General features: G+C 35.1%; 3 protein-coding genes across 5 annotated transcripts; all 3 read left to right on the forward strand.

The window, feature by feature from the left end:
* The first annotated feature begins 468 nt into the window (after positions 1-468).
* Positions 469-1,968, forward strand: LOC116122914 (protein DETOXIFICATION 53-like). The gene has a single exon (XM_031408716.1). It carries the CDS (start codon positions 472-474, stop codon positions 1,873-1,875), a length of 1,404 nt encoding a protein of 467 aa, XP_031264576.1. The 5' UTR covers positions 469-471; the 3' UTR covers positions 1,876-1,968.
* Positions 1,969-8,546: 6,578 nt separating this feature from the next.
* LOC116122941 (serine/threonine-protein kinase STY13) lies at positions 8,547-12,414 on the forward strand. 3 transcript variants are annotated; one of them, XM_031408744.1, is made up of 7 exons: positions 8,547-8,775; positions 9,089-9,378; positions 9,913-10,045; positions 10,307-10,502; positions 11,136-11,260; positions 11,577-11,735; positions 11,847-12,414. In XM_031408744.1, the coding sequence occupies exons 2-7, from the start codon at positions 9,155-9,157 to the stop codon at positions 12,132-12,134; spliced, it is 1,125 nt and encodes a 374-aa protein (XP_031264604.1). In that variant the 5' UTR covers positions 8,547-8,775; positions 9,089-9,154; the 3' UTR covers positions 12,135-12,414. The 3 variants fall into 3 exon arrangements, with proteins under 3 accessions (XP_031264604.1, XP_031264603.1, XP_031264605.1); XM_031408743.1 differs by having other exon boundaries at positions 8,547-9,378; XM_031408745.1 differs by lacking the exon at positions 8,547-8,775 and having other exon boundaries at positions 9,153-9,378; positions 9,942-10,045.
* Positions 12,415-15,410: 2,996 nt separating this feature from the next.
* On the forward strand, positions 15,411-20,626 carry LOC116122947 (MACPF domain-containing protein CAD1-like). The gene is made up of 7 exons (XM_031408750.1): positions 15,411-15,874; positions 16,888-17,123; positions 17,205-17,400; positions 17,504-17,578; positions 18,240-18,423; positions 18,544-18,707; positions 19,678-20,626. Exons 1-7 carry the CDS (start codon positions 15,617-15,619, stop codon positions 20,302-20,304), a joined length of 1,740 nt encoding a protein of 579 aa, XP_031264610.1. The 5' UTR covers positions 15,411-15,616; the 3' UTR covers positions 20,305-20,626.
* Positions 20,627-21,390: the final 764 nt, after the last annotated feature.

Genomic DNA, 21,390 nt, shown 5'->3' on the forward strand with positions numbered 1-21,390 from the left:
GTGTGCAGAATGATCAATCTTTGGAGATATTCTTTTAGGCATTTTGTTTTTATTCAATGTCATACACCCAGTGGATCTTACTGTTTTTTGTTTTTACTTTCATTTGGCTACTAAAAGTGACCATTAGGCATATTAGCTTATAAATCATTCATAGCCCCACTATATCTCTTGTATATTATTTCTGTGAGAGATGCTTCTTCTAATTAGCTTTCAGCTGCCCTGCAAAGAGTTTAACTTTAAAAGCATAAATGCATGGAATCTATTTAAGATAGTTTATTTTGTCCCTCGGTTACTTTTAGAAAAGTTTATACTTTTATTTTAGGATCCTGTTTGCATACCTGAAAAGTGGTTCAAAATGCTCTTTTGAACTTTGGTACACTTAAAAATTTTAAAAAACCCAAAAGCTCCAATCTTTATTTTATTTTTTCACTTCACTTACTGTACTCTAAAAGTTTAACGAATATCAATTATATGCAGGTCGGAGCAGAGGTTCTATCTCTGGGAAAGATTGCAGGCCCCATAGTAATGACAACATTGCTTCTAAATTCAAGATCTTCAATTTCTATGCTCTTTTTGGGTCATCTTGGGAGAACAGAGTTAGCTGGGGGCTCGCTGGCACTTGGGTGTGCAAATATCACAGGAGTTTCAGTCATTAAAGGCCTGGCTATTGGAATGGATCCAATTTGTGGGCAAGCCTATGGAGCCAAGAGATTTTCAGTTCTGAGTCAAATCTACCAAAAAGCTTTGTGTCTCCTCTTGCTTGTATCCGTTTTCATCTCTCTCTTTTGGCTAAACACGGAGCCCATTTTTCTACGTTTGGGACAACATCCTGATATCTCAAAAGTTGCTAATAGTTACATGCTCTTTTCTATTCCTGAATTGCTAGCTCAAGCCACTCTCCACCCAATGAGGGCCTTTTTAAGAACCCAAGGCCGCACTAGCCCACTTACAATTTCAGCTATTTTTGCTGTCGTCCTTCACCTTCCAATCAACTACTTATTTGCTATTCATTTGAAGTTAGGAGTAAAAGGTGTTGCATTGGCTCTTGCTTTTAATACATTAAATATGAATTTGGGCTTGCTGATTTATGTCATTGTGTCAAAAGAAGCACTCAAACCTTGGCATGGGTTCACCTTTTATTCCTTCTTTCATGGGTGGCGACCATTGCTAAGTCTTTCTGTGCCCAGTTGCATTTCTGTGTGCTTGGAGTGGTGGTGGTATGAAATTATGCTGTTTCTTTGTGGATTACTCGGCAATCCAGAGATTAGCATTTCAGCCATGGGTATTCTTATTCAAACAACAGGGATTCTCTATGTCTTCCCATTTGCAATGAACTGCAGCTTGGCAACAAGAGTTGGCCACGCATTGGGCGCTGGGCAGCCTTCTCGGGCCCAATGGACTGCAATAATCGGCATAACTATGGCATTCGGTTTTGGACTTTCGGCCTTCGTTTTCATGACTGCCATGAAATCTATATGGGGGAAATTGTACACAAGTGAGCCACAAGTTCTTCATTTGATCTCGGCTACACTTCCCATTTTGGGGTTATGCGAAATCGGCAACTCTCCGCAAACATCAGCCTGTGGAGTCTTGACAGGAACCGCACGTCCCAAAGATGGCGCACGCATAAATTTATGTTCATTTTACTTGGTGGGATTACCAGTTGCGGTTCTCACAACATTCAAATTCAAAGTTGGGTTCAAGGGTCTTTGGTTTGGGCTGCTGGCTGCGCAATTGTCGTGTCTCTGCATGATGATCTACACGTTGATGCAAACGGACTGGAGGCACCATGCGAAGAGGGCTGCGGAGCTCACCATGGCTGCAGAAGATAGGAATGATGATTTAGAGAGTAATTTAATTAGCAATGAACAATGAGTCAGTCTCCAGGATTAATTTGATTTGACCTCCCAAACACTCAGCATTTTGACAAGCTCCTCCAGGGATAGGCTGAAACATATAAATAAGTGCAGAACTTCCTCTTCTGACAAGAAATTCACCATTGATTTGATGTTCTTGACAATTATAAAGAAAAAAAATAATAATCTTACTAAATGATTTATATTTATTAATTCATGAATCATGATCTACAAAGCAGAGCCATCAATTCTTTCAGCATGTGCCTGGCTTCTTTGTTGCACTAAAAAAACAAAAAAAAATCATACAAGCACATAACTAAAGCTCCAGTTTATTAGTTTATTTTTAATGTTCATCCAAGCCCATGTTCAAAGCTCCAGTTTAGGTACTCTTTTAAGTGGTTTGAATTGGGCTTTCTTGTTTACCCATTTTAGGCATACCAAATGTCAAGTTCTTTTTTCTTTGTGCCCATCAACTTGGGTAATATAATTTTTTTTTTTGTAACGGGAGATGTTTAGGCCAGCTTGCAAGTATCTCAACTAGTTCCCTGAGATCCTAAAGTTAATGGACAGGCAATGGCTACTTTTATTAGTAGTCTTGAGGATTCAAACTCAGGATCTTTTGAGTAATATACCAAAGAGTTCCAAACGAACCGTCAAACTCCCATAGAAGTAGTTAATATAATTTCACTATACACGAATATGTTAACTTGTTGGTGTGAAGGCAACTGTCCATGGAAGACCTACAAATTGGGATACTGTGATGAAATATGAATATCATGATTGTGGTTAATCACTCAGATTACGTCAATCATACAAAATCTCTCGCTTTTTTAATTGAATGTAATTATATTATTTTGTTTCCTTATTGTATACCTAATTTTTTATATAAATAAGAAATATATTTGCAATTCAAAATAATTTAATACAATATAATTAAATTTATTTAAAAATATCTCTTGGACATACTACGACCTTTCAGTTGTCTCTTTTGTCCCCTCAAATATATATTTCAGACATACTTTTACTTTTTTCAAATGATTTCTCTTGTCCTCTCAATTCAGACATGAAATCATAGCATCCAGATCAGAGGCAGATCCAACCCATTTTTTGGTAGGCCAATTTTTTTTTTTTTAAATATTAATATATATAATTTTTAGATTTTGGCCCATCCTAACAAAATTTTCTGATCCGTTACTGATCCAGATTGAATTAGCTTCCGTTCAGCTGGCTTCACGATGCAAATGGTTTATGGCATTCATATTGCAACAACAAATCAATGGAACAGTTAAAATAATTTTACAATATTTGATTAAATTGTATGAGGGGTTATTCGAAGCCTTAAAAATAGGTGTCACATGCACAATAACAAATATTTATTTTATTTAGATCACGTGGTTGTTTAAATAAGATAGTCACGATCAAATCAATAGTGACTGAGTGAAGATAGAAGGGTGGATAGTTGCTGACGTGTCTTCCACTAAATGCCCTTTGGGCTTTTGAGTTTGAGCACTTTCCTTTTTTATTAGCCAGCCCTTTGAATTTGGAAGCAACCAGAATTTAACTAACCTTATCAGTTATCCCACCAGGGCCACCACCCACCACCGTTTTACATCGCCACCTCATCTTCCATCATTCTCATCCTGCTCACGTGGCACTTCTTTTTTTTATTTTTATTTTTAAGGTTTTTATACTTGACTATATTAATTATTAAATATGAATAATATTACGCCAATAACCTTTTCTCACAATGCTGATCTGATCTGGCATTGTCACGGCAGCTCCACCACGAAAAATGATTTTAACTAGACTTAGGAAATGAGTGTTCTTTATAAAGAAATTGTCGTTTCTTACGAAGAAATTACTGTTTCTCAAGAGGACGAAGAGGAGGAGAAGAAGAAGAAAAGAGAATAGAAGAAACGATTGTTCCTTAAAGGAACAACAATCTTCCTTCAAGGAACAGTCATTCCCTGCGAAGGAATAATTATTCATTTATAAGGTATAATTGTTCATTTATAAGGTACAATCGTTCCTTCATCAGGAACCGTCATTTCGTCATAGGGGACGGTTGTTACTTCTCTAGGAACGATCGTTTGTTTCTCGTAGTACTTGGATGCATTGGGTGTGGTGGAAGCTGACGTGGCAATGCTAATCTGTTGATACGTTAAGGTTGTAAGAGAGGTTTGTGAGAATGAGTTGTTCGCTGAGCATTACTCATTAAATATTTTATTTGTGAGAGACAGAACCCCACTGCCCCATCCTTTTATAATTTTGCGAAACAAAAAAAAAAAGTATTTTCTTATTTATGATTTTTTTTTTTTAAAATCATATTCTCTCAAAGTATTTTATTTAGAAATAAAAAAAAAATCATATTTTTAAGTTTGTTTTATAATGTCAAAGGATTTTTAAATACACCATTAATGAACAAAGTATTTAAAATATGTATATTTTGTATTTTTGGGATATGTTTAGGAATTTATTTTGGGCACAAACATATTGTAACTTCATGGGAAAAAAAAAAATCACTGATTAAATTATTTTGACCAAAATATAATATAAAAATATTCATAAATTAATTTAACATTTTTTTTCCAAAAGCTCTCGAGAGTGTACTATTGAATTAAAAGAATATTAAACCACTACTGGAGAATTGAGTCGTCATTCTTCAATTAAAATTTTTAGATGTATTACTTAAAATATTTTGAATTTAATTAATCTCGGTTGCTAATAGGAGTGATCATTGAAAATTTATTGGGTTGTTAACTTTAATATCTGAAAGAATTAGTTGAGGTACGTACAAACTAACTCGATTATTACTATAAAAAAAAAAAATATATATATATATATATATATATATTAGTCAAACAATTCAACCATCTATTTATAGTGATAATCTACCAAAATTTAATTGACTTTTATTATATATAAAAGCCTGTCATTTAATGCTGTTGAAATATAGTAACGAATAAATGAGGTCACCTTGAACTATTATCATACAACCGGTTGCAGCATAAGCCCAAGAGGAGAAGCAATTAAAATGAAAAGCCGCCCGCACAAGCGACGGCTGGAAACTGGAAGCCGAATATAGAATAGAAGAAGATGGGCACGCCGCACGCCCACCAAAGTGATAAAAGCCATAAGCCATTAAACCCCTCAAAAGTGCTTTTTCTACTTTTGGGTCAGAAGCCAGAAGTCCTTCTTCCATCTGCGTACTTTGAAATTTCAAAGGCCAAAAAAGTCACCAACTACTGGTGGCTTGTAAAAATTTATAAAAGCTGTCCATTCAAAGGCTTCTCCCTATTTCTTCTAAGTAAATACCAGCCACAGACATTTACTTTATAATTTGCAGGCCTCTCTGTCCTTTTTACCCCCAATAATGTGTCTCTTTAATGAATCAAACCCTGCCTTTCCCGTCTTTTCATTTTTTCTATTTTTATTTAGCCTATCAATAAAAGAGTACGTCGGTCACATCCCACGAAATCAATCTATCATTAATGAAAATTTAAAGAATTTTGCTGTGTTGTCCAAATTTTTTTTAAGAAGATTTGATTAAATATTTTTTTAATTCATTGGGTAAAGGATGAAAATATATAATTAAATTAATGGATACAAATTTGAATAATAAAATTGTGTCAAAAATTCCGTGTTACAATAGTCAAATTGTGAACTAAAATCCACCAAAATTTGTCGATATATCGGATAAAGACAAAGGTAAATGAATGGTTTTACTGGTAAGAAGTAAAGAAGATTGAATTATTGGGGTTGGGACGGTGAGATTGAGACAGCATTAGCAGCAACAACATTGAAGCAGACATAAGAGTTGCTGGATACGACGGTCGACTTGTCAACTACATATCGGGATAATAACAACTTTCTCCCTGAGGTTTGATCTATTAAATTTGGTTCTTGTATCTGGTCTCAGTTACAACTGAATCCTTGAAATTAGGGATGTTCAAAAAAATCGATTAGAACCAGAACTGATGGGTATCCGAGGTTTGATTTTGGTTATTACCCAGAGCCGGTCGTTAATAGGTAGGTTCCGATTCCAAATTTTTGAAATCATCACTATACGGTTTCGGTTTCGGTTCCGGTTCCTACAATTAGGAACCAAAACACGAACCGAGATTAATATAAAATAAAATTTAAGAGTAGGGTGGTTAATAAAAACTTTTGTAGAAAAAGTAATTTGAATACATTTATATTTATATTTCATAACATTTAAAGTAAGTTGGATTGACTTTTGAGAATCTACCTTTACAAAACAATAGAGTTTGTAATTTTATTTTTGTTAACAAGTGCCAGGTGGGGGGTATTTGTAAGTTTTTAAGGTTTTTTATTTTAAAAACTTTTAGGGGGTAATTATAATTTTACAGGGTACATGGAATTGGAATCGAAACTGTTGTTACAAGTTCCGGTTCTGGGTACCTAGGAACCAGAACCGTCGGTTCTGGGTACCTAGGAACCAGAACCGTCGGTTCTGGTTCCTTCAAAAAATGTCGGGTACCTGGAACCGAACATCCCTACTTGAAATTGGCTAATAATAATATCAAAAAACATTACAAGACTAGAATGTACTTAAGCCAAACCTTAGGGATGAAATTGTTATTCTCCCACTATTTATCTTACATTTCAAGTTCAAGGGGGCAGCAACTTAAATAGTCATAATGGCCCACCTTTTTTTTATTTTTTTATTTTTTTTCCAGTTTGATTTTATGATTGGTTTTCAATCTTGTTTGGTCCACATTACTCCCTTTTCTGTTTTGTCTTCAGGTCGGCTCCATTTTTTTTTTTTTTTTCGTTCTTGTATTTTTTTTAAACAATAATTTAAAATCTCAAATGAGAGGGAAAGATATAAACATGTGAAAAAATAAAACACAAAGGAGATTCAGCTGATTATTAGAAATATAGAATAAATTATTTAAATAATTGTATATTTGTCATTTAAATTAAATTACTCCATATGAGACAACTCAATTTTTTTTTTTTTTAATTAAAAATTTATGACAATCGTATAGAATGATCTTAATTGAGTGGTTACTGTAAGAAATTGGACCACATATCCATTTATACTTTCGCATTCAAGCACTAAATAAAAGATAATTTAAAAATAATAATAATAATAATAAGGAAATTTCTACTAATTTTTTCTACAATTATAAAAAAAAAATTAAAATTAAAAAAAAGTTCAAAACTATCCCAATTGTGACTTTCATATTGTAATGTGATGATGTTCAAAAATGACAATTAATTTAGTCAATTAAAAATCTCAAGTTGACCGGTTATCATTGAACTATCAAACCGCTCGATCATTGATTGCAAAACTTGACGTGGGATCTGTTGATGCATAAATTTGCACCAATAAGAGATATATGATTGACAACGTTAGAACCACGTAAAATGTGTGTATGATCTTGGTGGATCAACAATAGAATGATGAATGTGTAAGGATTAACATAAAACACAAAGAACAAATAATACTTTTTTAAATGGTTCGATCGCTTATAACGCAATGCCTACATCAACCACTATGCTATTGAATATTTTGAAACAATAATTTGATTTACAAAGAGTTTGCAATTGGTTTTCTGCGACCTATTCTATGTCGAGAAATATATTACAATTGAGTTTATATAGTGCTAATTACACCATTGAGTTAGAGATGAACTCAAATTTGATAAAACGAAAAGTAACGTAATCTTCGATCTTGATCATGTGATCTATATCACGAAATATCTACATGCCAAAAAGGAGATTTATTTGTTCCAGATTTCTCGCACATTAGGATCAAACCTTGACTAATCTAAGAATGAGAAGGTATTTATTTTAACATCTATTATAGTGAATGAAAAATAGTAATAAAAATATTTATTTTACGGGGATAATAATGAAAACCCCAACGTGTTTCAAATATCCCCAAGCCCCCAAAGATTTCCAGAATAGGTCCTTAACCCCTATTTTTTGATGAGCCATCTGGTAATCCCGTTTATAAAATGTGTCAAGAGTACATGAAAGACGATTGCACCCTTTGACATATTTATCCTTTCATGGAAGATATCGAATTTTCCCAACCACAAAATGTTGACATGTGTCCATTCTTTTTTTTTTTTTTTTTTTTGTTGAAAGTGTCCATTCTTTATATTGTCAAATGATTATACATATTATTATTTTATAGATGGCTGTTGCCGACGACTCCTCTTGGACTTCTCTTTCGCGCCTAACCCTTTTCATCTGTCAATTGTCATAGTGTTTGGCAATCAGTTAGTTTATTTGGTGTGTTTGGCTTAAAGCTACCCTTTAATACTATCAAATATTATGCACTTTATTTTTTTAATTACTATTAAGCCCTTGATAGTGACAAATTAACCAAAGGTTCTGTCAAAAATGGGGGTTAAGGTCCTATTCTGGAAATATGTGGGGCCTTGGAAAATAGTTGGATTGGAACACATGAGGGTTTTATATTATCCCTATTTTACGTGCACGGGGGAACTAAAATGGAGTTTAGCCGAGCCAAAGATGATAGTGAAGCCGAGAGGAGCCGGGCTGAGAGAATGGGATGAGTTTGTCTGTATATGGGACTATGGGAGGTCCATCAAGGCATCCTGAACCAAGAACGTCCGAATCGCTGATGCTACCAACACAAAAGCCTTATTCCTGTGCTCTCCACGTGTACTCTTCTCATTGGCCGTACATTTTTTTTCCTTCAAACATCAACTCCTCTCTTCGCTTTTTCTTTTGTGTTTTTCCTCCACTTTTTTTTAAAACTTCCATCGGAACAGATACTCGTAAAATCACCGGAAAAATTTTACACTGTTTCGCCTTCAGCTATCTCTGAACTCTTCCACAACGACGTCGTTTTTTTCTTCTTTTTCTTCAAGAGGACGACTATTATGTAAAGTACTTTCGTTTTCTTTTAGCGTGGACTGTAAGTTGCTTTTTTTGTCTTTAGCTTGTTTTCATTGATTGAGCTTTTCTGGTATAAAATTTATGTACGGGAGTTGAGGCTTCAAAATTTCGAGAATTTCGAAGGACTGTTTAAGTCGGATAATTATATTTTTTAAAAACTCTTTTCTTCTTTTTCGAGTGGTGGTTATTCTGAATGGTTAATTTGGAGAGAGGAGTAACAGTTATTAGAGGAATTAGGTTTTGGTTTGGTGGATTTAGTATGTTTTCGAAATTGAAAAAAATGATGTTTGTTTTAAGCTAATTAGAGGCGATAATTGTTGTTGTGTATAAAGAGAAGACGATTGAAGTGATAATAAAAGAAAAAATGAGGAACTCGGGAATAGTTTGAGGTTGCAACTATGAGTTGCAGCAACGACAAGAACAGAGGAGGAAGAGAAGAGAGGGAACAAGACCAGCATGTTTTGCGGAGGTCTGTCGAGAGAGAATCTATGACCATCTCGCAAAATGGATCCATAACGGCCCCGCAGTTGACCATCGATGAAAATCTCCTTGTTGACCCTAAATTATTGTTTATCGGCTCCAAAATCGGAGAAGGAGCTCATGGAAAAGTTTATGAAGGAAGGTCAGTGTCAACTTCTTTATGTTAACTGATTTTTTACTTTTAATTTTTGTGTTGGGACTTATGCAAAACAGGGTTTTCATTTTTCCCTTAAAGTTATTGATAATGTAAGCTACAGGTCGCTGATTGTATAACCATGGATGGCTGTGTAACTGACGTGTTTATAATAGTCTAATGTGTAATGGTACTGGGATTAATCTGTAACAGGAGAACCTAATGTTTGTGGGATTATAATTTTTTTTTCTCTTAGTATTTTTGAAAATGGAGGCGGGTATGTTTCTTGAGGAACAAATACCACTCATTTTTTCGTTTTGGTTAACTACATTTGGGATTTAAGATGTATTTTATCGAATTCTTTACTCTTCTGGAATGGCACGTAAAATTTTGGTAGATATTTGTGTAGATTTTCATGTTTGGTTATAAGGATTTTCCTTCTATTTTGAAGTGAATTGTACCATTGGACTACCACTGGAACTGTAAGAGTAGTTTGTCTGGCAGTATTTCTGGTTACATAGGTGAAGTCTAATACTTTTCCAGGTATGGTGATCAAATTGTTGCTATCAAAGTTCTCCACCGTGGGAGCACTTCAGGAGAAATAGTTTCACTTGAGAATCGTTTTGTTCGTGAAGTCAATATGATGTCTAGAGTAAAACATGAGAATCTTGTCAAGGTGAGTGTCAAAATCAATCCCCCTTCTTCCACATATCTGGCTTATCTTACATGGTGTGAATCAATGAACCCCATGAAGGAGTTATCTGCAAGTTTACTTGTGTACTTTTGCACTTTCATTCGCGAAGGGTAGATTATACACTTAAAAATATGGGTTTCATTATCATTTGCTTTAATGCTTGCAACCTACAAACTTCTTTCCCTTGTTAGTGTGTCTGTAATATCCATAGTACTTAGCTTGTTATATTTCTTTACTTTGCAGTTTATTGGAGCTTGTAAGGACCCACTGATGGTGATAGTGACAGAGCTATTGCCAGGGATGTCATTGCGGAAGTATTTAGTTGGCATTCGTCCAAATCAGTTAGACCTTCATGTGGCTTTAAATTTTTCACTTGACATTGCTCGAGCCATGGAATGTCTGCATGCCAATGGCATTATACACAGAGATCTGAAACCTGGTACTCCCTGACCAAAGTTTATCATGTTGTAATATTGATCCAAGGTTCTTTTAAGGAGTTATCCAGAGTTTCTCCTGTTTATATGTGTGGAATGTCGAGGAACGATGTGCTTGACCTTGTTTCTCTTCCCCTTTTCTGTTTAATGAAAGCATCTACACAATTTAAAGTCATCTCAATAAATATGTGGAAACTAAATTTTATTGTAACAGCGTTAACAGCCTAACAGTTTCTGGATATACTGACCTTGTAGTTGTCTGTACTGTTATCTTAAATTATTTTCTTTATGTGCCTTGCATCATCCAATAAGGGTATTGTCCTGACTTTTGGTTTATTTTTAAGTTAAATTTTTAGCTCTATTGGTATTTACTTTTTTATGACTCTTCTCCAGCTAATTAGTTCAAGCTATATTGTTTTATATTTGTATCATCAGAATGAATGTGGACATCGAAGCTTCATGTACTAAAGATGATTGTAATACATTCATTGATACCATACTTATTCTTTCAGCTGAAATGAATGATGCTTGTAGTTTTTGTGATTTAATGAAGCAGAATTTAGATTGTAATTTCCTGTCCTGGATAGTATAACAAAATTTGATACCAATATAATTCATAATTAATTGTTTCAATGCAGATAATTTATTGCTTACAGCAAATCAGAAGTCTCTGAAGCTTGCTGATTTTGGTCTTGCAAGAGAAGAATCTGTGACTGAGATGATGACTGCGGAAACTGGAACTTACCGATGGATGGCTCCCGAGGTTTGTGGCTCCTAGGACTTTTCCTTGTAGGTTTTGTGGAAATTTAAGTGTTGGGGGTGCAAAGTAGAAAGGTGGCTTCAAAATGAATTGCTTAAATATCAAATTGAATAGTTTCTTTGATTTTGAGGTTCTGCACTGCTTTCTCATGGTGCAGCTATAGGTAGTTTTTCCTTTTGTCAAAATCCTCTATTCTATGACTTGGAAGTGATTGACATCATTTGTTTGGGTAGATTTATATTATATGCAAGATATAGAGATATATACCTTTTCCTGTACAATTGTCTCTCTCTTACTAACAATGTATGTGCCTTTGCAGTTGTATAGTACTGTGACACTGCGTCAGGGAGAGAAGAAACATTATAATAACAAGGTTGATGTCTACAGCTTTGGAATTGTCTTATGGGAATTGCTAACCAACCGCATGCCATTTGAAGGCATGTCCAATTTGCAGGCTGCTTATGCTGCTGCCTTTAAGGTGCAAGAATCAACTATGTGTAATACTTTTCTGTTGCATTTGGCCAATTGAACACAATGAATATTGAAATGAAGATTTTGCTAATCAAATTATGTTTTGTCTGAGATGCAGCATGAGAGGCCTAGTCTTCCACAGGATATTTCCCCTGATCTTGCATTTATCATACAGTCTTGTTGGGTTGAAGACCCTAACATGAGGCCAAGCTTTGGCCAGATTATTCGCATGCTCAATGCTTTTCTCTTCACACTTGTACCACCCCCACCATCTGTTCCAGAATCTGACTCTAGTGAGCCAGAAACGAGTAATGGCTCCATGACAGAGTTATCTGCTCGTGCAAGAGGAAAATTTGCTTTCCTTCGCCAACTGTTCACTGCTAAAAAAACCAGGAACTCACAATGAGTGGGTAAATTTTGAGCAATTTTCTTTTTGTTCCATTCAGAGAAAGTTGGTATGCAATAGTAGATATATATTTTTAGTGAATCACTGCTTAGTTACCTTAAATGATTAGCTGAGGAACAAAAATGTTGAAAGGAAATGATGTTGATGACAATATCATTGACAAAAATAAAAGAAGACAAGTAGGGCACTATTTTCAATGCTAGTTGACCTTATTGTAAAGCAGATACATGGTTTTAGACCTTTTTCCTGTTCATATCAATATCACAATCTCATTCTGAAACTACACTTTTTATTTTTATTTTTTAATGCAAAGTAGCAATTTATATTCAGTTTGAGTACATGTTGGTTAGAATTGACGTGTCCAGGTGGGCAGGATTGCATGATTTGGCTCTGAGCAAAGTAGCGGTAGATGATTGTTATTTTTGAGTTTCTATTGCTTGACTGGTAATGACAATGTGTTTGAATGCTTTTACTGGAGTATGTGTATACATGCATGCTCTTTTCATGACAAAGTAACCAAGCAAATTGTATTCAGTATTTTGTATTTGGTACTGTAAAGTTGCTCTGTTAATTTGGCCTGGATAATATGCAATAATAGCTTCAAAGTCCTGAAAGAGGTTTTGATTAATTATCTGGAGTTGAATGCTTGAAATGCAATATTTTCATGCTTTCTTTGGAACTATGCTTGTGGATTGGCTTGTGCATGAACCTGTAGGTTTGAATTTGAAAATCTGGTCGCCAACTCTTCATGTATTATAGGATAATTGTCCTACTAACATTCGATTCGCAGAATAGATTGGAAAATATGCTTTTAATTCTCATTTTAGCTTGTCCAAGCCAAATATGGAAATGCCTCCAACATTTTTCTCAACTGCACATGTACATAAGTTCTAAAAAGAGAGATTGTTGCAAGGGACATTCACTGCGCAAATCAGGCCTCCATTAATCTGATAACTGGCATGATTTTTCTGGGCAGCTCAATGAAATGCTCTGTTTTCGTACCAGAACCGAGAATCAGGACAACTCAACTCGTTGAAGTTGAGCTTCAGAACTGATTGCATCCTTTCCTCGAATCAAAGGTACGGTTTATCGCTCTTTTCAACTCAACACACAGCCTGCTGCCTGTTTGAGATACTGCATTAGCAAATAGCAGTTTAGTTTGTGGAGATGTGATTAATAGCCACTTATTTAGATATCCTCTGTGATCATTTATGCAATACGAAAGGAGAAATTTAGTGTTTGACAGATGATGTTAAATGTCCAAATATTCTGTCAAAATGCCATAGTGTAAGGTATTACATTGTGTGTACTAACCAAGGTTTTAAAACCCAGTCTGGGGTGAAACCCACCAAAGTGGTCGGGGCCCAGGTTGACCGGTTAAATCGCATTGACTGACGGTTCAAGCCGATGATGTCAGCATGTCCAAAGGTTTGAAATTTAGCAAACACACCCCCAAAAATTACACATCAAGCCCTACAAGTTTGAAATCCAGCTAACATACCCTAAATGCAAATCGACTATCGACTGGTTGGTGGTAGCAACATGCCGACACACCAAGTGCAGATCTCACTCATCCTTTGAGCCATTTCCAACAATTCTCCTCAAGATCTAGCCCAAATTGAACTATTTTGTGGCAAAAACACCACCATTGGCGTCAACAATCCTCCCCATTATTACAAAAGCACTCCCCTCAACCTACTGACTAAAACCCATCTCACCTAGTCCCTATTGGTTCGCCAATTGCCGACAACAACCCGTTATTGCAGTCGCGCGAATTTTGCCCTTTTTAGTCGTTTTACTCATCAGAAATCACTTTCATCGTCACCTTTCAACTCATCGACACTTCCTCTACAAAACCTTTAACAGCCCCACCACCTTCTGCTTATCGATCACTGCTCATAAATCTAGGGTTATGCTTTTTCTGTGGGTGAATAGTTGAAATGGGAATCCGGTCGGGCCTGGCCAAGACCCTGGGTCTTGGTTAGATCGATTAAACTGGTCGGACCAGTTTGGGATTTAAAACCTTGATACTAACAAATGATAGCATAACTTATATATGCAAAATTCAGAACTGATAGTTGGGTGTTTGTTTATGTGAATTAAATTGGTAAACGTTAAACTCAAGTAAATACCACCAAAGAAAAAACAATTTTGGCTTGTCTCCGACACAAGATGCCCTGCTGTAAATTTGGATTTAATAAAACAATAAGTGGGAATTTCGAAAGAAAATTCCATGGTTTGACCAGCCAGAGGAGTAGAATAATTAAAGATTCGGTCTTTATTTTGGACAGAGTACAAGACCCGATCGTAAGTTACTTAGCAAATATGCATATACAATTCTAAACATTATAATAATAATAATAATAATAATTATTATTATTATCTAATTAATCATTAAAATATAGTTTACTTGAACACTTAATTATAAATTTATCAATATAAGTTTAGTCAACCCTTTAAATGTTTATCTTTCAAAATTATACCGGAAAAAATAAGAAAGTTGATTTCAGTCTAATAAAATTTTAAACAGTATCTCTTTCGTGGTAGTCCGATGATAAACTCTTTAATTATTGAAGTTAAATATACATTTATATATAAAAGGCTTTGTATACGAGTTTACTTTAAAACAAATATTTATCACATTTATACAATTATCTGAATAATTAAAATAAAAGCTGCCATGATTGACCGAGTCTTTCATTTCATCAAACACATCCAATGCAATTGCCGACATCTTTCCCGGCAAAGCTTTCGTCGAAAGGCTGTGAAACATATGATATTCACCTGCAAATGTACGGGATTCTAAGAAAGGTGGGGGTCTTATAATTGAAGAAGATGAACTGTTTATGAATAAAGAGTAACAGTAGCATGAATATGACTAAACATTGCAGTAAGAAGAGGTAAATCTGTGCTGTATGTATGGTATTGGTACCCAATTCAAGATTTTTCAATCTTTTAATTTTTATTATTGGGATATATTTTTGACATAAAGTTCAGTAATTGTTTGGTTTATTTAGAGTAAAAGTCAATCCCAAGCCATGATTCTCCTTGGATTTATGCGAACTTGGATTAATTATAGTTTTTTTAAATTTCCATGAAAAACGTCCGAAAAAGACTATAAATTATAATAGTACACGACCGGGACTGATCCAATCAGTCTCAGCGTGGACTAAGAAATTAACAGCCGTTGGATGTTCTCCAAGACATGCTTTATCAGAAATCTAAAGAAATTCAACGGCCAAGCGTTTAGACAAACTTACACGCCATGTGAAAAATATTTTTTGTGTAAAAGTTAAAAGACTGAAGAGTCAATGCCTGAGTTACCGAGAGTTGAAGAAAGAAAAAGAGAATAGATAATAAAAATCTTTTATCATTTGATTCAAGATCTAGAGACGAGTTTGATGATGATCAGCCGAAACCAAGACCTGGGTTTTTAATTTGGGGGAGTTTTGGAAAGTGGGTCGGGTTCTGATTGAGCCAAGATGGGTGAAAATGCAGCAGCTATGCAGACAGCTATAAACTCAGTTCAGGCTCTGGGGAGGGGCTTTGATGTGAATTATGATACGAGGTTGTTGTATTGTAAGGGAGTTTCAGGGTCTAGAGTAGTTCAAGTTGATGGAGAACATACTAGGGATCTTGTTTTGTATGATAACGTAGTTGTTTCTAATGTTTCTTGGGACATCAAGAACTCACAAGACTCTTTTGGCCGACAGCGCTCTGGCGTTTGCTCTTTTCAGGAGGTAATAATTTTTCATTTTTTTTTTTTTTGGTCTTTAATTTTTTCTTTAGTTCATTTTTTCTAATAATTTTTGGGTGAGCTTAAGGTAGTATAGATTGGTGTTGAAGTGATAATTGGATTATTGAGATTGGCGCTGAGGAGGAAAACAAGTGTAATAATAATCAATAAGCTAAAAAGAATGATATACAAGATTAAAGCTTGAATTTTTTCAGTTTATATTCTGGTAATTTTCTGTTGTATCCTAAGAGAAATAGCTTTATTTATTTATGTTTGCTCTCAATTTTATTGCGTTGAATTAGTAAATGACCTGGCTGCTCAATAGCAACACAAGTTTAGGGTGGCTCATGGAAGTTACCTGACCGGTTGAAGTCCAAGCTCAAGTTTAGAGGTCTTTTGTGTTTATCTTAGAAAAAAAAAAAAAAAAAAAGGAGGTTAATTGCTCAAGAGATTAAGCTCGAACCACTTAAAGATGGTATGTGCTGCAGTTAGAATGACATCTGAAGAAACTGTTTCAAGAAGATCTGATATGTGATGAAATTCAATGATGAATGACAGAGAATTGAGTACTGAGTTTTTTGAGAATACTGATAGATTTGTAGGCATTATGTGCCACTAATTTCAGAATCTGAAATAACACAGAGCTGTATTTGGCTAATGGATAAGCTCTGTTGGATTTCTGGAAGTGCCTGTTTTAGCTTGGGAACAGTCAAATATAGATGTAGAGAGTTTTGAACTGGGATAATTTGTATTTGCTTGTAAGTCAAAAATGGGGTTAATGCGACAAAATGTAGCTGTTAATATGGAAGTGACAATTGCATTGGATGGAGAATTATCTTGAAAAAGTTGGATAAAGAGTGAGAGAGAAATAGGAATTATCAAATTCTATTGGCATGTGTGTGCAATGCAGGAACAGTAATTATTTCTTTTGAACTTAAGAGCACTAGACTGTGTATTTTAAATACATCGTGTTGCTTTAATATTTATTAATATACTTCTTACAATGGATGATTGCAGATGGTGGAGTATTTTAATCAAAGGGCTAATTTATCTGGAGGTTTCCCTCTTGGTAGTTTCAATTCTGCATTTAGCTTCACTGGTTCAAAGCATATAGATGCTGCAGCCACAAAGACATTATCTATGGATGGTTTTTATATTCCACTTACTAAAGTTGAGCTTAAATCCTCATTTGTCTTGCAAGAAAATGTGAGAGGGGCCGTTCCAACATGTTGGGACCCTGCATCTTTGGCAAAGTATGAATGTTTGATTTAAAGGAAGAATATATGATGGCATAGCTTGTAATTGTACCTAACTACTAACATTTCTTTTTACAGCTTTATTGAAAATTTTGGGACTCATGTGATAACTTCTGTAACCATTGGAGGTAAAGATGTGATATATGTTAAACAGCATCATTCATCACCGTTGTCAACAATGGAGATTAAAAACTATGTTCAGGATGTTGGAAATCAGAGGTTTTCTGACAATCACAGTCATACAAGTTCAGGTCAAATGAAATTGAAGGATAAGGCTAGTTCCAGAATATATCTTTGTATTTATTTTTCTTTCATTTATTTATCAAGTTTTCTGAATCACTTGTGATTTACTATATGTATTATTTTGAGTTATGCAGGTGGATCCTGGATTATTCAACAGCCAAGGCATATACCCTCAACCTACCAGTGCACCATATCTTACAGGGAAAGAAGTACGTTAACATCTTAATGTTTTCCAATGTTTATTGGATAATCTAGTGATAAATTTTTTCTTTAAAGAATCTCTTCTTACTTCTCTTTGGGTGGTTATCTTTTTAGTCTCTAAAATTAGGAGAAGTAAATAAAAAAAAAAAAAAAATTCACAAACTCTATGTTTTAAAATCAGTGCATAATTGGCTGCACAATTGAGGGCCCTTGGCACTGTTGATTTGGAATGCAATCAACCAGTTGACTGCTTTCAGTCATGAATTGTTGCTTCTGGTTTTTATCATATCATGGTGCTTTCTCTGAATTTATATTTTATGTAGTCAGTTGCAACAATTTAGACATTAATTGCATCATTTATTATGATTGAGATTCATGTGTTTAATTTATGTGTCCGCATTTTGTCCAAAAGCTATTCTGTTCTGTTGTGGGTTTCTGTCAGGATAGTTGTCTGATGCTCATTTTCTTTTACAATAATGGAGATTGCTTGTGATAGTTGTCCCTGGTTGCTAAATTGGTGTTTCCATGTGTGGCAGAACAAAAAATTTGCTTTTGCGAAACAAATTCTTGATAGTTTTTCACTGTTGATTGTTGACTTCCTAAACCATTCTACTTCTAATTGCCTTGAAGCATTGAACTGAGAACTTAATGAAACTCTTGTTGATACAGGATGTTACAGTCATTTTCCGGAGGAGGGGAGGAGATGATTTGGAGCAAAGCCACACCCAATGGGCAAAAACTGTACATTCCTCTCCGGATGTCATTGAGATGACTTTCTTCCCTATCACTGCTCTCCTTGATGGGGTAGTTGGAAAGGAACATCTGACTCGCGCTATTGGTCTTTATCTCGAATGTAAGACAATCACAACTTTATCATTTAGGGATGGAATCTTTGCCCTTTCATCTGCTTTTTTGATAATGGTAAAACATTACTAACTGCTAGCTTGAAAATTTTTCTGGTAACTATGCACAGATAAACCTCAGATTGAAGAACTGAGATATTTTCTAGAGTTTCAGATTCCTCGGTTATGGGCTCCTGTACATAACAAGATTCCTGGCCAACAAAGGAAGGAACCTGTTTGCCCATCTCTGCAATTCAGCATAATAGGGCAAAAGCTTTACGTCAGCCAGGAACAGGTAAAAGTTTTAAGGGCTCACTGTGTATCATGTTAGGTCGAAATTGGTTGTCCCTAGGAAAAAGAATCATGTTATTGCATTGATACGGCATCTAGAATTTTTGGACTGCTGTTTTACTGTCTTTCTATGACTATCTTTGGTTCCCTTGAAATTTGTTTTTCCTGGGACTTAACTAGGGATATCAATGAATTATGTTATCTCCATAACCGTAATAATTTAAAATACCAATACTGTTACATCATGTTATCATTATGATAGAACCCTCTTTCTATCTCCACCTGCAACAACTATTCATGCACTTCAAGTACCAGAATACCCAGTCACCTCACAACAAACGCAAACAAATCAATCCAGACTTTCAGAAATACTTCTGCAATATCAGTTATATTCCAACAATCACCAGTTCACTACTCAACAAAAATACCAAGTACAATCCAGAGAATGAACAGTAATAGACAATAAGCAAATTGGCAAAAGAGAACAAAAATAAAGAAAGAAAAAATAACAAGGACAACCAGCTGGCTTCGAGGGCCAGTACCTCCCCAACCCAAATTCCCTTCTACTTTTCTGATACCACAATTATTCACTGTCACCCTTCTTATGCACCATTCCCACTCTAACAGAATTATGTCAAACCCGCTCTGAAGATGCCACCTGTCCAATGCTGAGTGTGCAGTAACCACCTGTGCAATGCTGAGTGTGCAGTAAAGTGCCATTTATCCTCTATTCCCTCTCTTATTCTTTCTGCTGAAGACGTGCACTAAAGGGGTCTCATCACATTACTGGCCTCATTGTCATCAACTCTAATTTGAATGTTTGGTTGAAATCATTGTATATGGATTCCACTTAGTTTTCCAGGGACATAAGCGGCGTAATATTATGGAACAATTGAACTTTTTATACACACTGGAATGTTAGCCAACCTTTGTAATAAAATGTTGCTCATTATATTGGCTTCATGTAATTGCAGATATCAGTTGGTCGTAAGCCAGTTACAGGTTTGCGATTATCGCTTGAAGGAACCAAACAGAATCGCTTATGTATTCAGCTTCAACACTTGGCTTCTCTTCCAAAAATTTTACTGCCATACTGGGACAGCCATGTGGCTATTGGTGCTCCAAAGTGGCAGGGACCTGAGGAGCAAGATAGTCGATGGTTTGAGCCAGTAAAGTGGAAGAATTTTTCTCATGTGAGTACCGCACCAATTGAGCACCCTGAAACCTTTATTGGTGACCTTTCTGGTGTTTACATTGTCACCGGAGCACAACTTGGGGTATGGGATTTTGGATCAAAAAACGTTTTGTACATGAAGCTTTTGTATTCTCGACTAGGAGGTTGCACCATTCGAAGATCTTTGTGGGACCATTCCCCAAATGACAAATCTAAGAAAGTTGCTACTGTAGCCAACTCTGGTGACTCTAGTACAGGTTCAAAGGAGAACATAACCAGCAACAAGTTGGCGAAGTTAATTGACATGTCTGAGATGAGCAAAGGGCCACAAGATCCTCCAGGTCATTGGTTGGTTACTGGTGGAAAGCTTGGCGTAGAGAAAGGCAGAATAGTTTTGAGAGTAAAATACTCATTGCTGAATTATTAAGTGTATTTATATGTTTTTGAGTGATGATGTGCAGGAAAAAGGAGGGGGAGTTTTGTAGATGCATATGGATTTGTGTTCATCATGCTTGTAAACAAATACCGAAATGATGAACTGAGTTAATTGAATGGGTGAGGAGCTGTATTCGGGTGGCTTTGCACATGAAGTTTCTTCCAATTTTGATGCCAAATTATGTTTTCTTGGAAACGCTGTGAATCTGTAGAAAATGCCAGTTCTTCACAAAGTGATCAAGGGATGTAGAAGTTAGACTTGCAAGTTTGTTTATGTATCTATTATCTAACTAATAATGGGGTTTCCATTTTTTGGTCTCTTCTAACTGCTGTAGAGTTGCTCTTCTGAAACGTAACCTTAAAGAACTTGACACAACTCATCGGACCCGCCATTAAAAAGGACTACAAAATTTGACAATAATGAAGTTTTATTATGTGGTTCGTGTCTCATTCACAGCCATAGGTACCAGACTTCCACATTAAATGGCTCGCTAAATGTCGCTGGGATATTAAACATACTAAATTTATTGTGAGATCATTTTTGTTGTATGCAACACGAGCTACTCAAAATCAAATGATCCTTAGTCTAGCTTTTTCCTCCCTCACCATTTTCCAAATACGACGTGTCAATATGTTGATATGTTTACCTTGAGTATTTGGTTTAACGGTTAATTATATTTGTTCTATTTTTTTAGTTTTTGAGTTTAAACCTTAATTTTATTTATCATAATAATATTATATTTTATCTGATCTTTTAGTCTTATATAGTGTTTAATTAACTTTTTATATTATTTGAGGTAAATATATATATGTTGATAGATCGACAAATGTCATGTTGTGTCCACATCTTTCACATGCATACATACAACAATTTCTCCAACATCTTTTATATAACATAAAAAAAAATGATATTTTATTAATCAATCCCACACCCATTTTCAAATGAGTTTGGAATTTATATATACATGCATAATCACTTATATATCATAAAAACCTTCTTAAAATATAATAAAGCATAGCGGGTGCAATTTTTGTCACCTCAGCTTAAACCCCATCACATGTCTCTACTACTTCTTAC

Source organism: Pistacia vera, unplaced genomic scaffold (genome assembly GCF_008641045.1).
Source record: "Pistacia vera cultivar Batoury unplaced genomic scaffold, PisVer_v2 Contig139, whole genome shotgun sequence".
Lineage (NCBI taxonomy): Eukaryota > Viridiplantae > Streptophyta > Magnoliopsida > Sapindales > Anacardiaceae > Pistacia > Pistacia vera.

Bases quoted from the DNA above. Each gene is read 5' to 3' on its own strand.
- LOC116122914 (XM_031408716.1), top strand. From the start codon at position 472: ATGCAGGTCGGAGCAGAGGTTCTATCTCTGGGAAAGATTGCAGGCCCC.
- LOC116122947 (XM_031408750.1), top strand. From the start codon at position 15,617: ATGGGTGAAAATGCAGCAGCTATGCAGACAGCTATAAACTCAGTTCAG. The intron at 15,875-16,887 runs GTAATAATTTTT...GGATGATTGCAG, and splicing joins GCGTTTGCTCTTTTCAGGAG to ATGGTGGAGTATTTTAATCA. The intron at 18,708-19,677 runs GTAAAAGTTTTA...ATGTAATTGCAG, and splicing joins TTTACGTCAGCCAGGAACAG to ATATCAGTTGGTCGTAAGCC.
- LOC116122941 (XM_031408743.1), top strand. From the start codon at position 9,155: ATGAGTTGCAGCAACGACAAGAACAGAGGAGGAAGAGAAGAGAGGGAA. The intron at 9,379-9,912 runs GTCAGTGTCAAC...ATACTTTTCCAG, and splicing joins GGAAAAGTTTATGAAGGAAG to GTATGGTGATCAAATTGTTG. The intron at 10,503-11,135 runs GTACTCCCTGAC...GTTTCAATGCAG, and splicing joins ACACAGAGATCTGAAACCTG to ATAATTTATTGCTTACAGCA.